The sequence below is a fragment of the Pogona vitticeps genome, chromosome 4 (genome assembly GCF_051106095.1).
Source record: "Pogona vitticeps strain Pit_001003342236 chromosome 4, PviZW2.1, whole genome shotgun sequence".
Lineage (NCBI taxonomy): Eukaryota > Metazoa > Chordata > Lepidosauria > Squamata > Agamidae > Pogona > Pogona vitticeps.
In genome coordinates, this window is record NC_135786.1 from 129,972,470 (window position 1) to 129,990,484 (window position 18,015).

Sequence of the window (18,015 nt, forward strand, 5' to 3'; positions counted from 1 at the left end):
TAGATGTGTTGCCCAAACCCAATCAGCCAAGGAAGATCTATCTTTCATGGACCAGTTCCCGCCAATATCTGCCTGGTTCCTTAGTTTCCCCTATATTATATACATTTTTAACATAATTCTTGTGAGAACCCTGCAAAAGAGGTCAGTCTTATTGGCTTCATATTGTAGGCACGGGCTGTGATGGAGTGCTTTGTATTTTCTTGCTGTTCCTAACACAACCAAGGGATTTATGACAAGAGGCAACATTCTAAGCAAGCAGGCCTTTGGCAATTCGTGTCTCTGATACATATGATTTATTTATTTTCATTCATTTACTGGTATTGAGTCCTATGCATTTGAATTGTTCTGAGATACATAGTTCAAGAACTGAAGCACTAACTGTTATGGTAAAAGTGAAATAGATTGCTAAACAATACCTACTTTAAACAGGTTAATAATATTTAACCCCTAACATAAATTTACACTTTCCTAATCTTAAAATACACAAACATACTTAACAGAAGCAAATTACTCTATCTGTCTTTATAGCACCACCTGAAAAATATTCACATATGAGCAGCTAGCAACTGTTAGCATCTCTAAATAAAAACTGCCATATTTTATCTCACCAGTAAGTATTAATTCTCCATCAAGAAACTGCTGATTTCAACCTGCATTTTTCATTGTTGTGTATGTCAACAAGTTGTACCTACTGTTATGCAAATAATGTTCATGGACATCCATCTTGTTAATTAACCTAAAACTGCACAATAAAAGCTAACAGTTCTCTTCTAACTTTGGAAAGTACTTATGGAGTAATTAATTAATTGTTATTGAACATGAATCTTACCTTTTCACCATTCTCTGGCTCTGGATTTAAGTTGTTTCCCTCATTGCTTGTGAAAGGCATATTATTAAAAATATTATCTGTAATCTGAAAATTAGGTGTCAGGAAGGTAAGCTCATTCTTCCTAGACTCTGAAGACAGACAAAGCTGGTAGGAATAAGGCAAAGTCCCATCCTCAAAATTGGGTGGAAATATAGCACCAGTATTTGAATGGGGAACAGGGCCAAAGCATTGCAGGAATTTGGGATGCCCCGAGTGCCGGAGCTTCATCGTAATAGCCAGAATGACCGTCAAGAGGAATAAGAAGGAGATCAAGGCTAAGGCCAGTACCAAACTGAACTGGAGATCATACTGAGGCTCTGAGCTGATGAACTGGTCATTCATTTCTGGAAGGGCCTCCTGAAAGTTTTCAGCAAACACCAAGTTCAGACTAACGGTTGCAGAGAGAGGTGGCTGACCATTGTCCTTCACTAGAATTATCAATCTTTGCTTTATGGCATCTCTTTCCAAAAATGTCCGTAATGTCCTGATCTCACCATTATGGAGCCCAATTTTGAAGAGTCCGGGCTCTGTGGCCTGGACAAGATGGTAAGATAACCAAGCATTATGTCCGGAATCAGCATCCACTGCGACTACTTTGGTCACCAGGTAGCCCTCCTCTGCTGAGCGAGGCACCATCTCAAAAGAATGTGAGCTTTCTACTCCTTCTGTTGGGTAAAGGATCTGGGGGCTGTTATCATTCCGATCCAGAATAAGCACTCTCAGTGTTGTATTACTCATGAGTGGTGGTGAGCCGCCATCTTGGGCCTTCACTTGCACCAAAAACTCCCTAAATTGTTCATAGTCAAAAGAGCGTTGAGCGTAGATGGTGCCAGTTTCAGAATTAATGGAAAAGTAAGTTGATGCCTCAATGGTAGTGTGGAGGATGGAATAAATGATCCGAGCGTTGTGGCCCATATCTGGATCTGAGGCTTGGATTGTAAAAATGGAGGAGCCTGATGGATTATTCTCTGGCACATAGGCAGTGTAAAAGGTTTTCTCAAAGGCAGGTGAGTTATCATTGATATCTGAAATCTGTAGGGAAATGGTCTTCTTGGTTGAGAGAGAGGGTGTTCCTCTGTCTGTTGCTACAATTGTGATATTGTACTCTGGAGTGCTTTCTCTATCCAGGGGACCATCTGTAAGTAGTTTGTAGTAGTTATTAGATGTCGGTACTATTTTCAAAGGCACGTTGTCTTGTAAAACACAAGTCGCTCTTCCGTTGTCTCCAGAATCCTGGTCATCTACATTGATGAGAGCTACTAGAGTTCCTACTGCCGAGTCTTCAGATATTGGGCTGGATAAAGAGACAAGGAGAACTTCAGGGGCATTGTCATTCTCATCCACTAGCTTTATTTCCACATTACAGTGAGATACCAGTCCACCACCATCTCTTGCTTCGACTGTTATAGTGTATTTCTGTGTTTCCTCAAAATCCAAGGTTTCTATAACTGTAATTTTCCCATTGACTGGATTGATACTGAACTTCTGACGAGCAGTTTCAGGTATGTTGCTAAAAGTATAGCTAATCTGGCCATTTGAACCTTCATCTTTATCTGTGGCTTTCACATCTATCACTGAAGTTCCTCTGGGGACATTCTCTTTCAAGCTGATTTTGTATACCTCTTGAGTGAAGACTGGTGAGTTGTCATTGGCATCAAGGACATTAACCCATATTTTGGCTGTCCCAGTTTTTGGAGGCTTGCCTCCATCTAGTGCCATCAGGATCAAATGGAAACTGCTTTCGCTTTCTCGATCCAGATGCTTATTAAGTATTAATTCTGCATACTTATTCCCATCTTCTCTCTCTTTCACTTCCAGTATGAAATACTGATTGGACGTGAGATGGTAGTTCTGGACAGAATTCATCCCAACATCTGGATCTTCAGCATAGCCAAGAACAAACCGTGCACCTGGCAAAGTTAATTCACTTGTCTCTAGGCTGATATCCCCATTTAAGAAATGTGGTGCATTATCATTAATGTCTTCAACCTCCACAGTTACATGGAAAATATTCATTGGGTTTTCAACCATGACTTCAAAATTAATGAGGCAAGGTGCATTTTCCCCACATATCTCCTCTCTATCTATCCTGTTACTTACATACATATTTCCATTTTTTCCATTGATACTGAAATATTCTTTTTTACCTAAAGACAGGATATGCAAATTGTAGTTTGCTATTTCTCCAGCAGGCAACCCCAAATCTTTTATAAGATCCCCTACAATGGAACCCACTTCCATTTCCTCAGGAACCAAGTAGTGAATCTGCTCTGAGGCAATCTTGTTGAACAAAGACAATAACAAGAAGAGAGGTACTTGCCTTCTTATAAACCCATTCTTTTTATGGTTACCTCCCATCTCATCTGTTCAGAGTCCTGAATGTGTTTTTTTCTTTTTTCTTCTTTGCTTTCCTGAGGCACTTAAATTCCCACAACAGCACAGAGATCCAAAGTCACGATAAGACAAAACCCCAGCATTTGTTTAAATCTCAATAGCTTAGTTTTTCTCTTTTTGTTTATTTTTCTGAGGACACCTTTCTGTATCCTGCTGTTTCCCAGATCTGCAGTCTGAATCATACTGCAGGAAACACCATTCACTGAATTCTTCGCTCCTGTAGGAGAACTATGTTGATCAACAGCGGCACTCTGAGTCTGAGATGGAGAACTGCATGAGGCAGCTTGATTTTAAACAACTAACATGGAAGGGATAACTTGCCTTTTTGTGTTTATGGAGACAAACAAACCATTTCCAAATACAATGTGAAATATTTTCTGGTTCTCAAAAACATAGATTACATGAATTTCGTGTCTTTTCCTCAACACAAATATCTCAAAGTCATTGAAAGCATCATAGTATTAGCACATAGTATTAAAGAAATAAAAATATTTGAGCTGTTTTATATTCTATGTTCCTTATTTTAAAAATATTATGGGTCAATTTTATTCTTCATCTCAGACAATTCTTTTTAAAAAATAAATAGGTTATCTTTTTCTGCCTGTCTGAAGGGCTGCCCAGTGGGACCCTGGGAATTACTGAATCCCCTTGATAATCTGAACCCAACCCCCAAAGGTGACTGTCAACATTCTCCTCACCTTCTCAATCTGTACACTGTGTACACTACGGCCGGGTGACAAAAACAGAGACAACACTCTCTATTTCAAAACCATTCCCAAATTTTAAAGTCTGTACTTAAAAGATCCTGTTGCAGTCCACTGAATCACATGGTGCATTGGCCCTTCATTCTAACTACAGAGGGTGGTTTTTCCATTGACTCACAGTGATAATGGGCAACAGGCAGGAAAAGTGAAAGTGTGAAGAGACAAAGAAACTAATTGGAAAGTTTCACATTTAAGTACGTATGTGTGTGTTTTTAACAAAATAATAAAATACTTCAAGAAAAGAATACAGCATCAGACACATCTCTTTTAATGTGCAAACCTATGCATGAGCACATGCATGCATGCACACAGAACATACACACCACTTCACAAACTTCCTTTCCCTCATGAGCAGCAGAAATGCAATGTCTGGATTTTAATAAGAGAAAAATACCAGAACACATGGCTTTAAAGAAAATTAGACTTCTTTGAATTCTTTTTAAAAGACTGACTCGGAATCCAAAGGTCTACATTTAGAGACATACTTGGTGGACACCCTGATCCAAGGGAGGTCAAGCTAGCTCTGTCTCAGACAAGATTTTGGCTTTTAAGATGACTTGTTTGCAACAGGAGGCTTTATATGTTGGATGCTGGATTTTTATTATTTTTTAAGCTTAGTGGTATGTTTCTAATTCATTTTTGTCTTTGTATTTTATTTATTATTCTGCACTTCTGTAAGTGTGATCCTTATATTTTATTGCTGTAAGCCGTTATGAGCAGTATTTCTAGTAGAAACCTAGCACAGAAATTAAAGAATGAATAACACTATAAATAAACAATTTTTAAAAATAAAAATGTGAATTATTAAAAGGAATATTTCTACTGCCCCAGAAGTTGGTGTATCATTGCTAAGTTCGTTATAATAAAGTAGGGGGATAGAGTTCAAATGGATGATCAAAGTTTTTGAATATGTAAGAATATCATATCGACTTCAATCTCAAATCATATGCGGCAAAAATACACAGAGGAATTATACCAGAAAGATTTGGATATCCCGGACAACCCAGATAACGTGGTTAATGACCTTGAGCCAGACATCCTGGAGAGTGAAGTCAAGTGGGACTTAGAAAGCTTGGCTAACAACAAGGCCAATGGAGGTGATGGCATTCTAGTTGAACTATTTAAAATCTTAAAAGATGACATGTTAAGGTGCTACACTCAATATGCCAGCAAGTTTGGAAAACTCAACAGTGGCGTGAGGACTGGAAAATATCAGTCTACATCCCAATCCCAAAGGAGGGCAGTGCCAAAGAATGTTCCAACTACCGTACAATTCCACTCATTTCACACGCTAGCAAGGTTATGCTCAAAATCCTGTAAGGTAGGCTTCAGCAGTATAGAGACCGAGAACTCCCAGAAGTACAAGCTGGATTTCGAAGGGGCAGAGGAATGAGAGACCAAATTGCTAACATGCGCTGGGTTATGGAGAAAGCCAGAGAGTTTCAGAAAAACATTTACTTCTGCTTCATTGACTATGCAAAAGCCTTTGACTGTGTGGGCCACAGCAAACTATGGCAAGTCCTTAAAGAAATGTGAATGCCTGACCACCTTATCTATCTCCTGAGAAACCTATAGGTGGGACAGGAAGCAACAGTTAAAACTGGATATGGAACAACTGATTTGTTCATAATTGGGAAAGGAGTATGACAAAGCTGGATATTTCCCCCCGGCTTATTTAACTTATATGCAGAATACATCATGTGAAAGGCCAGACTGGAGGAATCCCAACCGGAATTAAGATAGCTGGAAGAAATATCAACAACCTCCGATATGCAGATGATACCACTCTGATGGCACAAAGTGAGGAGGAATTAAAGAACCTCGTAATGAGGGTGAAAGAGGAGAGTGCAAGAAATGGTCTGAAGCTCAACATTAAAAAAACTAAGATCATGGCCACTGGTCCCATCATCTCCTGGCGAACAGAAGGGGAAGATATGGAGGCAGTGACAGATTTTACTTTCTTGGGCTCCATGATCACTGCAGATGGTGACAAACCTAGGAGGAAAGCGATGACAAACCTAGACAGCATCTTAAAAAGCAGAGACATCACCTTGCCAACAAAAATCCAAATAGTCAAAGCTATGGTTTTTCCAGTAGTGATGTATGGAAGTGAGAGCTGGACCATAAAGAAAGCTGACCACGAAAGAATTGATGCTTTTGAATTGTGGTGCTGGAGGAGACTCTTGAGAGCCCCCTGGACTGCAAAGAGAACAAACTTATCCATTTTGAAGGAAATCAACCTTGGGTCCTCACTGGAAGGACAGATCCTGAAGCTGAGGCTTCAATACATTGGCCATCTCATGAGAAGAGAAGACTCCCTGGAAAAGACCCTGACGTTGAGAAAGTGTGAAGACAAGAAAGGAAGGGGACGACAGAGGACAAGATGGTTGGACAGTGTCACCGAACCGACCAATATGAATCTGACCCAACTCCGGGAGGCTGTGGAAGACAGGAGGGCCTGCCGTGCTTTGGTCCGAAGAGTCGGACACAACTAAACAACTAAACAACAACAATGTTCACATTTCAACTTCAACATCACACCATACATTAGACATTTTTCTAACTTTTATCTTAATAGATAATCCACTCTTTTTCTTCTCTAACGAACCCCTGATGACTCAGGAAATTAGTTTAGAAAGCTGAAATTGCTCTTCAGTAGGTCTTTTTTAATAGGCCTCACAGTATTAAGATCACAAGGAAGCAGAAAATACAGAACCACCAATGCTGTTAAGTATGGACCACATGGAACTCACATAGATCTATGCAGATGATCCAAAGTGTATATAGCTATATCTGCCACAGGGCTATGCCTGTCACAGTGGGGTGCAATTCTGTTGCTTTATCATGCCCAACCTCCATGCTAGAAGTTTATTGCTATCGGGGGGGGGGGCAACACAATCTGTCAAGAGTCCACTCAATTTTCAACTGTATACATACAAAACCCCTATAAAAACAGGGTACTAGCCCATGTCATGGGGGCAGGGAGACTGGGTGACCCTTTCTTCTATGCATACAGTTTCACTTCAGTTCAAAAACTGGTTTAGTGCCATTGGTTGTTAAGCTCTTTAGACTACGATTTTGGTATTTATGTTGTGTTTAGTGTTTAGTTTTAGCTCGGTGTAGTTTGTTTAATTGTTTGTAAAATGCCCAGAATACTGCTTCAGCACTAATGAGGCAATATATAAACTCAATCAATCAGTCAGTCAGTCAATCAATCAATCAATCAATCAATCAGTCAGTCAGTCAGTCAGTCAGTCAGTCAGTCAGTCAGTCAGTCAGTCAATCAATCAATCAAAGTATATATGCAAAGGACATCTGCACAAGATACCAGAATCACAAGCTAAAATCTAGTAGTAAGTCAGAACTAGAGCAGGCCCACTGCATCACTGAGAATCTGATCAGTCAACTCCTCTGTAAGTTCTATTTATTCAATGAGCCTAGCTTACCTGCAACTTACTACTGGATTTTAGTCAAATAATTATTTGTGTGTTTGTGTGTGTGTATGTGTGTTGAGGAGGCTTGGATATACATTTATTGTAATGAAGATATTAATCTTTTTATGCTTTTACCTTGTGCAATTTCTTGATGCAGAAAACTAGCTTTTAAAAACAACAACAATAATAAAAAGAATTCAATGGATAAGATATCACCTTAAGACACTCCTTAGGTTTTCCTATTCCCTCTAAATAGCTGCAGTCCTCATAGCAGCTAACTGATCAATCAATGAATGTAATAATATTATCCATAATAATTGATGAGTGGGATAAGGAATGGATTTTCCTGAGAGCAATAGATGATTATGAACTATCCCTACTAGAGTTGGGGATACAAATACAAATATCACCATCATAGGGTCCAGGCCCCTTTGACCCTCCCACCCAAAACCAGGTGGTCCACGCACCAGGCTTTGTGTGGCACATGTGGCTGTCATTGGTAGCATGGTGCCAGTTGCAGAAGTAGCCCAGCCAGTGCTTCTCCACCTCCCTATGCTGCTGACCACTCAGCAGCTGAGTGGGGACACTCATCAGCCCACCTCCTTGCCAGAGTGGTGAGCAGTGCAAGGAGTTGGGGAACCACTGGCCAGACTACTTCCGCGATTGGTATGATGTTGCCAATGATGGACATGCATGCCACGTAAAGCCTGGTAAGAGGACTGGGCTGGTTCTCAAGGGAGGGAACAGATCTCCATGGGACCTCGAGTAGCATGTTCATATTCGTATTCTGGGGGATACAAAGATGGAGCTCCCATGTCTAATCCCTACTATGATACAAGTATTTTGGGGTGGTCTGGCCTCAGCTGGGCAATTAAGATTCATCAGCATTATAAAACATCTGATCCTGCTGATACAACCTGTTAGAAATGGTTTTGTTGATATGGATCAGGACAATGATATATAGATATTTTAATGCTGTGCTTGGGAGGCATGGCTCCTGGGACAGTTATGACAAGCACCTATACTTCAAAGTTACCCACTACACTGCAGCATATAGTTGTTAATCTACTTTATAAGCCAGTCTCGCAGTGGAAATGGAAGAATTCATAGCAGAATTCTAAAGCCAGTGGAATGTTTGTGCAGAATTGTGTTCAGTATGTGTTTGAACTGAGAATATTCAATACTGTGTGTAAGTGTGATCCCTTGTGTACACTTAAATGTGAGAAGATTTTGATATTAGCCCTCTTGATACTGGGAAAGCATGGAGTGAAGAGAAGTAATTGACACACACTGTCATTCTTATGCTTGAAGATATTGCGGTCTTGAATGAAAGATGAGAACCTGCTGTTATGGTCTTGAATTAAAGAGGATAACCATGCCCCCCCAAAAAAGCCTCCATCTCTGTGATTTGAACTACTATTAAGGAGAACAAGGTATTCCAGATGAAGACAATAATGTAAATTTGCCACTAGAATAGCCAAAATCTTGTTTTTTGTCATATTAAATCACATTAAAGTAGGTCCACTGAATCAACAAGGATTTAGCAAGTCAACTCCTCCGTAAGTTCCACTGATCTGAATGGACCTCTTCTGACTGTAACTTACTATGACTCACTAAATCCTCATTGATTTAATGAGCCTACTCTACTGCAATTTACTATCCTAAGCAACAGGATTCTGGCCAATCTTATCGACTCGACCACCCAACTCAAAAGAGCAAGAGTCTAGTTTTACATGAGAAAACAAACTGCATATAAATAATGACATGCAAACATTTTTCATAGTAGTTCTGAAGGGATCAGGAAATGAACAGAACCCTTGTTTTGTTTCTGCACATTTTAAGGCCGCCCGTTTTCCTTGTTGATCATAAAATCTATCATAACAGGAGTGCACACACACATCAAGTCCAAAAGGTTCATGATATTTCAGTAGTAAATTTCCCCAACATTCCTTATAGCCTCCTTTTTTCTCTGCTTTCTCTGTTTTATCCCCTTCTGTCTTCTTTTTCCATACTCTTGCAACTTAACTTTATAAAACCTATTAACAGTCTAGTACTAATGGTTAACAGTCTAGTACTAGTACTCCATGAAGATTTACAACACCTTCTAGAACTGACACCAAAGAAAGATGTTCTTCTCATTCTAGGGGACTGGAATGCTAAAGTAGGGAGCCAAGAGATAAAAGGAACAACAGGGAAGTTTGGCCTTGGAGTTCAGAACGAAGCAGGTCAAAGGCTAATAGAGTTTTGTCAAGAGAATAAGCTGGTCATCACAAACACTCTTTTCCAACAACACAAGAGGCGACTCTATACATGAAAATCATCAGATGGGCAATATCGAAATCAGATTGATTATATTCTCTGCAGCCAAAGATGGAGAAGCTCTATACAGTCAGCAAAAACAAGACCTGGAGCTGACTGCGGCTCTGATCATCAGCTTCTCATAGCAAAATTCAAGCTTAGACTGAAGAGAGTAGGAAAAACCACTGGGCCACTCAGGTATAATCTAAACCAAATCCCCTATGAGTAGACAGTGGAAGTAAAGAACAGATTTAAGGAACTAGATTTGGTGGACAGAGTGCCTGAAGAACTTTGGATAGAGGCTTGTAACATTGTCCAGGAGGCAGCAACAAAAAACATCCCAAAGAAAAGGAAATGCAAGAAAGCAAAATGGCTGTCCAATGAGGCCTTATAAATAGCAGAGAGGAGAAGGGAAGCAAAATGCAAGGGAGATAGGGAAAGTTACAGAAAGTTGAATGCAGACTTCCAAAGAATAGCAAGGAGAGACAAGAGGGCCTTCTTAAATGAACAATGCAAAGAAATAGAGAAAAATAACAGAAAAGGAAAAACCAGAGATCTGTTCAGGAAAATTGGAGATATTAGAGGAACATTTCGTGCAAAGATGGACATGATAAAGGACAAAAATGGGAGGGACCTAACAGAAACAGAAGACATCAAGAAGAGGTGGCAAGAATACACAGAGGAATTATATCAGAAAGATGTGGATATCCCGGACAACCCAGACAATGTAGTTGCTGACCTTGAGCCAGACATCCTGGAGAGTGAAGACAAGTGGGCCTTAGAAAGCCTGGCTAACAACAAGGCCAGTGGAGGTGATGGTATTCCAGTTGAATTATTTAAAATCTTGAAAGATGATGCTGTTAAGGTGCTACATTCAATATATGCCAGCAAGTTTGGAAAACCCAACAGTGGCCAGAGGATTGGAAAAGATCAGTCTACATCCCAATCCCAAGAAAGGCAGTGCCAAAGAATGCTCCAACTACCGCACAATTGCACTCATTTCACACGCTAGCAAGGTTATGCTCAAAATCCTCCAAGGTAGGCTTCAGCAGTATGTGGACCGAAAACTCCCAGAAGTACAAGCTGGATTCCGAAGAGGCAGAGGCACTCGAGACCAAATTGCTAACTTGCTCTGGATTATGGAGAAAGCCAGAGAGTTCCAGAAAAATATCTACAGTACTTCTGCCTCATTGACTATGCAAAAGCCTTTGACTGTGTGGACCACAACAAACTATGGCAAGTTCTTAAAGAAATGGGAGTGCCTGACCACCTTATCTCTCTCCTCAGAAACCTATATGTGGGACAGGAAGCAACAGTTAGAACTGGCTATGGAACAACTGATTGGTTCAAAATTGGGAAAGGAGTACGACAAGGCTGCATATTGTCCCCCAGCTTATTCAACTTATATGCAGAATACATCATGCGGAAGGCTGGACTGGAGGAATCCCAAGCCGGAATTAAGATTGCCGGAAGAAATATTAACAACCTCCGATATGCAGATGACACCACTCTGATGGCAGAAAGTGAGGAGGATCTAAAGAACCTTGTAATGAGGGTGAAAGAGGAGAGTGCAAAAAATGGTCTGAAACTCAACATCAAAAAAACTAAGATCATGGCCACTGGTCCCATCACCTCCTGGCAAAGAGAAAGTGAAGAGACGGAGGCAGTGACAGATTTTATTTTCCTGGGCTCCATGATCACTGCAGATGGAGACAGCAGCCACGAAATTAAAAGATGCCTGCTTCTTGGGAGGAAAGCGATGACAAATCTTGACAGCATCTTAAAAAGCAGAGACATCACCTTGCCAACAAAAGTCCGAATAGTCAAAGCTATGGTTTTTCCTGTCGTGATGTATGGAAGTGAGAGCTGGACCATAAAGAAAGCAGACCGCCGAAGAATTGATGCCTTTGAATTGTGGTGCTGGAGGAGACTCTTGAGAATCTCCTGGACTGCAAGGAGAACAAACCTATCAATTCTAAAGGAAATCAATCCTGAGTGCTCACTGGAAGGACAGATCCTGATGCTGAGGCTCCAGTACTTTGGCCATCTAATGAGAAGAAAAGACTCCCTGGAAAAGACCCTGATGTTGGGAAAGTGTGATGGCAAGAGGAGAAGGGGACGTCCGAGGATGAGATGGCTGGACAGTGTCTGCAAAGCAACCAACATGAATTTGACACAACTCCGGGAGGCAGTAGAAGATAGGAGGGCCTGGCGTGCTCTGGTCCATGGGGTCACGAAGAGTTGGACACAACTAAACAACTAAACGACGACGACTAATGGCTCCATTGCTATACCATTATGTCTATGACACCTATTTTGGTCACTTTTTCATGTGGTTTATAACTGAAGTCTGTGGACCTGTGGTACATCTATGGAGTTTTCCCTGCATCTATGCACTCTTGTCAGCTACCTTTAAAAAACTGTTAGTCTTGTGTTAAATTTGTTTTAGTGCTATACTTGCAGCTTTAAGATGGCATAAAAAACCCCGCACTTGCCAGTGCCCAGCAAACATCTACAGTTAAGTGCAGCCAATTTTGATATGGTGTGTGCCTCTGTGTGCTTTTTCACTGTCACCTCCTTTTTATCACAGCCCTCACCTCACATCCAAACATGTGACCCTTATCCTCCCATCTCACTGCACACATCTCTGATGACGCTGCTAATAAGGACAGAAAAACCTCACTAAGGAGATACACAGCTGCAAACAAAGACATTGAATTTATCAGTTAAAAACGGAACCAAAATCCCACCCCAATTGTTGAAAGAACAAAAAGGTATAAGGAATTTTGATGGGGGGAAAAACTGCACAAAAGGAGATAAAGAAAATATGGTTTGGATTTTAGGAAAGGCCAAGGTGCATTAAGGCAGAAAAATGCTATATCTGGAGAGCTCATGATTTCTGATTGCTTTTATTCAAAGTCATACCTTAAAAGATTTGCAAGTAGCTAAAACAATCCCAACTCACTATAGGAGGATCATTTACATTGATTAGTTTGAAGCACATGCCATCAGGAATTCTCCATGACACAAAAAACATTTCATAAGAGAACCAAAAGGTACAGTACAAGTAAATGTACTGATCTTTAGCCCTTTGTGAGAACAGAAAGGTCACACTATAAATGGTAGTAATGCAGTGCCACTATAAGCTATAATACGAAAAACTTACCTGGACATTATTCTTCATTTCAAAATGTAACTACTGTATTTTCCCTGTTGCCTGTGAAAGTGACAACAGACTTCTGGCAATTAAGAATATAACCTGCAGTATATAATGGCCATCATAAAGGTTGACGATGAAAGCAAATATTTCTTTTTCACATGTGATTAGAGATCTTGCTATGTGCAATGCCAGTATTTCCCGCCAAAATAATCTTACCTTGTCAACATTCTGCAACTGACAATTTAAGTTGCTTTCATCATTCCCTGTGAAAGGTGCATCAGGTTTCTCAGAATTGAGAATGTGGTCTGCAATCTGAACATGAGGGGTCAGAAAAGTAAACTCATTCTTCCTGGATTCTGAGGAAAGGCAAAGCTGATAGGAATAGGGCAAAGTCCCATCTTCAAAATTAGGTGGAAACATGATACTACCCTTGGAGTGGGGAACCGGTCCAAAACACTGCAGGAATTTAGGATGCCCTGAGCGCCGAATCTTCATCGTAATGGCCAGAATGACGGTCAAGAGGAATAAGAAGGAGATCAAGGCTAAGGCCAGCACCAGATAGAACTGGAGATCAGACTGAGACTCAGAGATGCTTGGCTGGTTCTTCATTTCAGGAAGGGCCTCCTGGAAGTTCTCAGCAAAGACCAGGTTCAGAGTAACAGTGGCTGAGAGAGATGGCTGCCCATTGTCCTTCACCATCACAACCAGCCTCTGCTTCACAGCATCTCTCTCCAAAAAAGCCCTGGTTGTCCTGATTTCGCCATTATGAGAGCCAACTGAGAAGAAGCCTGGCTCAGTGGCTTGAACAACATGGTATGAGAGCCAGGCATTGTGTCCAGAATCAGCATCCACAGCCACAACTTTAGTCACTAGGTAATCTCCCTCAGCTGAGCGAGGGACCATCTCAAACGAGGCTGAGCCCTTGGCTTCTTGGGAAGGGGACAGGATTTGAGGTCTGTTGTCATTGCGATCCAGAATAAACACCCTGATGGTGGCATTGCTGCTGAGAGGGGGAGAACCCCCATCTTGGGCTTTCACTCGCAGCTGAAATTCCCTGAACTGTTCATAGTCAAAGGATCGCTGGGCATAGATTGTGCCTGTCTCAGAATTAATGGAGATGTACGATGAGGTGGGAAGCTCTTCCATGTTGCTGTAGAGGATGGAGTATGTGATCCGTGCATTCTGGCCCATGTCTGGATCTGTGGCTTTGATTGTGAAAATGGAGGCACCGGAGGGATTGTTTTCTGGCACATAAATGTTGTAGGAGGATTTCTCATAAGCAGGGGCATTGTCATTGATATCGGAGATCTGGAGTGGAATTATTTTTTGTGTGGAAAGAGGAGGAGTACCGTTGTCAGTGGCTGTGATTGTAATATTATATTCGGGAGTTTTTTCTCTGTCCAGTGGATTGTTTGTCAAGAGCTTATAATAACTATTAGAGGAAGGAAGAATCTTGAAGGGTAATCCAGCTTGTAAATGACAAGTAACTCTTCCATTCTCCCCTTTGTCTCTGTCATTTATATTGATCAATGCAATTAGAGTACCAGATTGAGAATCTTCCGAGACTGGGCTAAACAAGGAAACTAAGTTTACTTCAGGGTGATTATCATTCTCATCAAGAACCCTTATCTCTACTTTGCAATGCGCCTCTAACCCACCTCCATCTTTTGCTGCAACTGTCATAGTATATACAGATGTTTCTTCAAAATCTAATGAACCCATAAGAATAATTGTACCATTACTAGTATACAGACTAAATTTTTCAATGGCATTGACTGGGATGTTATTGAAATAGTACTTTATCTGGGCGTTGAAACCTTCATCTAGGTCAGAAGCTACAACTTGAACTACAAAGGATCCAACAGGAGTATTTTCCTTTAGGCTGACCTTATAAAAGTCTTGAGTGAAAATAGGTGGATTGTCATTGGCATCAGTAACATTGATCCATATCTGGGCAGTGCCAGTTTTGCTTGGTTCACCTCCATCTATGGCTGTAAGAAACAAATGCAGTGTCTGTTCACTTTCCCGGTCCAGTGTTTTCTGTAGCACTAAATCTGCAGATTTGTCTCTATCCTGGCTTTCTTTAACAGCCAAAATGAAATATGGATTGGGACTGAGATGGTAATTCTGGAGACCATTCATTCCAATGTCAGGATCTTCAGCTTTTCCAAGGAGAAATCTAGTTCCAGGTAAAGTGGATTCAATTATCTCCAAATTGATACTGCTTTTCAAAAAAGTAGGAGTATTATCATTAATGTCCTGAATTTCTACAGTTACATGGACAACATTTAAAGGATTTTCAATCACCACCTCAAAATTAATAAGGCAGAGTGAAGTTGTGTCACATATTTTCTCCCTATCTATCCTATCTTTCACATACAGATTTCCATTTTCTGCACTGATGGTGAAATACTGCATTTTATTCACTGATACAGCATGCAGGTTATGATTTGCTAGTTCTCTGACATTCAGTCCCAAATCCTTGGCGAGATTTCCCACAGTGGAACCCTTTGCCATTTCCTCAGGGATGGAATACCGGATCTGTTCAGGGGCAGCCCAGCAGGAGAAAAACAACAGTAAGAGAAGCAGTACTTGCCTTGTGAGTGCCCTGTCATTCTCTTTTTGTCTTCTTCCCATGTGGATCTCTGACAAAACAGCCACTCCGTATTGAATAGGTTTCTCAACAGAATGAAGAAAACGTCAGTAAGAAAGCATTAACTCCTTTTTTTCTTAATCAATTCAAAGCAGTTTTCGTCTTCTCAGTTATACTGCTCCGCCTTTGTGATCTGTTCTTTCCTATGGCTGTGAAGCATCAAGGTCTAGGAAGTATTGGTGGATTTCCATGTAGATTGGCCAACAGTGACACTATGAGGTTTAAACGGAGAACTGCAAGAATTCCATCTGAATCAGACATAATACAGATACTGTACATATATTTTAGGCCCAGATTTATTGTTTTCTGTGACAATGATGAGCATGATGTAAATTCTGTATTGAAGTTGTAAAATATAATGCAAAGTGATGTACTGAAAAATCTGAACAAATGGAGGAGCTTATCAAAGACTACAGAAAAACATGTGTGTTTTCTCCTTATTTATTTGACTTATAGTCCTTCCTTTTCCTGGACTCAGGATTCACATGCAGCACACAGAACACCATTTTTTGTTCCCCCGCCCTTAGAAAAAAAACAGGGGAAGTATGGGTAAACCGAATTACTTTCTCCTTGTCTCTTGATAAGTTCAGAACAAATTAACACAGCACTGGGTTGGTGTTTTCACTTTCAGTTGCCTAACTAAATGACAGGTAACGGTGTTAAGTTATATACAGATTTCATATAGTGGAAAGACAAAGAGCAACAGTACAACATTACAAGATTAATGGTTCCAGCTAGCAAACATACCAGAGCCACCTCTTACTACCTCTTGGCAGAGTGGTCAGAATGCAGTATTGCAGTCAGAATTCTGCTCACGGCCTGCGTTCAATCCCAGCAGATTCAAGCAGCCAGCTCAAAGTTGACTCAGCCTTCCATCCTTCCAAGGTCAGTAAAATGAGTACCTGGTAGCTGGGGGTGGAGGGGTGGGGTGATGTGTAGCCTGTATAATTAAAATGTAAACCACCCAAAGGGTGCTTTAAGAGCTATTGGGCAGTATATAAGCAGGACACTTTGCTTTTATTATTCTCACTGTTCAGTGAGATATGACAGGAGATGCCTGGTAAAAGAACAACTACCTCTCCCAGTAACATACGGCAAAACACACAAGGCACACATTGAACTTCTGATTCTCCCTCCTCCATTTCACAATGCTTAACTTCATTGATGTAATGTCCAGGAATGAAAAAAGAGATAGTAAGGTGGTGCTTATGGGGCCTCACTGATAGACATGACTCATAAGGTGTAGTTCTGCTATTCTTAAGAGTGAAAGACCCCTGTTCTCTCATCTACTGTTTGAACTGTATTAAAAATGATGGTTTTTAAGAACAACGTCAGCATCAGGGCCCTGCCCACCTGAGAATGTTGCAAAACTATTTAGTCCTTCACCTGCTTGTACACATGGCTTCCTAAAACCAATAGCTTAGGGTCCATCACATAAAGCAAAAGCCTTCTTCCCTCCTGAAATAACAAAGACCTGCATCTGAGCTGATGGTGAAAGTTAATACAAAAGGTAGTTGAACGTTCAACCTGCAATGCAAAGGTTCCAGTCAGGAATACGGTACAGAATAATAACTTAAGCAGAGGAAGACTACACTCAAAATAGTACACTTACATACCCTTGGAACCAGCTGGTGCGTTTCTTATAAAATTAAAGCAGTGTTTGCAAAATGAAAAAAAAAGTAGGATTGGTACTGATGGTATAAAAGTAAAATATCAGGTTAGAAACAAAATTAAAATAAAAAAATAAAGACAAAAACATTGTGGCACTTTAAAGACTAACCGCTATATACTTATCCTTTCAACTATGGGGGTCAGCTGCATTGTACCCCCATGTAGTTTTAAATCCATGGTTTATTCTTATATGCCCCAAAATATAACTATAAAAAAATAATTATTTGATGCACAAAAATGCACAAAAATGATGCACACCTCACCACTGACCTGCATCAGCCTCCGGGCATGCCTCTGCACCCTTCCCAGCTGCCACGTGGAACCACCATGCCAGGAGGCGGGGCTGGCTGGGCCACTGACATTGGACCAGGAGCTGAAGCATCACCACCACCAGGGATCTGGCGAGAGAAACACCCTAACTCTCAAGGCTTCTAACTTTCCATCCTCCTCTTAATAAACAGCAAACACCACTTGTATTCTGACTTGTGAGATTTTATCCAAGCCCTACCCACTCATTTTCGTTATCCTTTTTGTTTCCATCTGCCTACCTCCTCACCTTTCATGATGAATATTTTTAGTCAGCTCACATTGACCCGCCTTTCCTCATACCTCCTGCTCCCTCTGCCCAGTGCTTTGTCCCCCCAATTGCTACTCCAGCCTTAATCACCCTCAGTTCCCCTCATCAATTAAGTAGCTCTCCACCATCCAACGTGTCTTGAATTTTGGTAAATGGGCCACTGATGTCAGTGGCATTTGCTATTAGTAACTGTATC

The 18,015-nt window shown here is 40.8% G+C and overlaps 1 protein-coding gene and 1 pseudogene across 8 annotated transcripts in view; both read right to left on the reverse strand.

Annotated features, from left to right (window-relative positions):
- Positions 1-18,015, reverse strand: part of LOC144583006 (protocadherin gamma-C5-like) — a 268,787-nt gene that overhangs the window by 204,664 nt on the left and 46,108 nt on the right. Inside the window, exon 1 of one of the 7 annotated variants that reach the window (XM_072998367.2) lies at positions 830-944. The exons of the other annotated variants lie outside the window; for them this stretch is intronic. Within the exon in view, the coding sequence (XP_072854468.2) occupies positions 830-889 (60 nt within the window). The 5' untranslated portion in view covers positions 890-944. Of the gene's footprint in view, positions 1-829; positions 945-18,015 lie in introns of those variants that run through there. 7 annotated transcript variants of the gene reach the window in all.
- On the reverse strand, positions 928-17,550 carry LOC144583065 (protocadherin gamma-B5 pseudogene; annotated as a pseudogene). Its single transcript, XR_013544254.1, has 3 exons — positions 13,135-17,550; positions 1,157-3,148; positions 928-957 (listed from the first exon to the last, which is right to left on the reverse strand). The product of XR_013544254.1 is annotated as a protocadherin gamma-B5 pseudogene (transcript).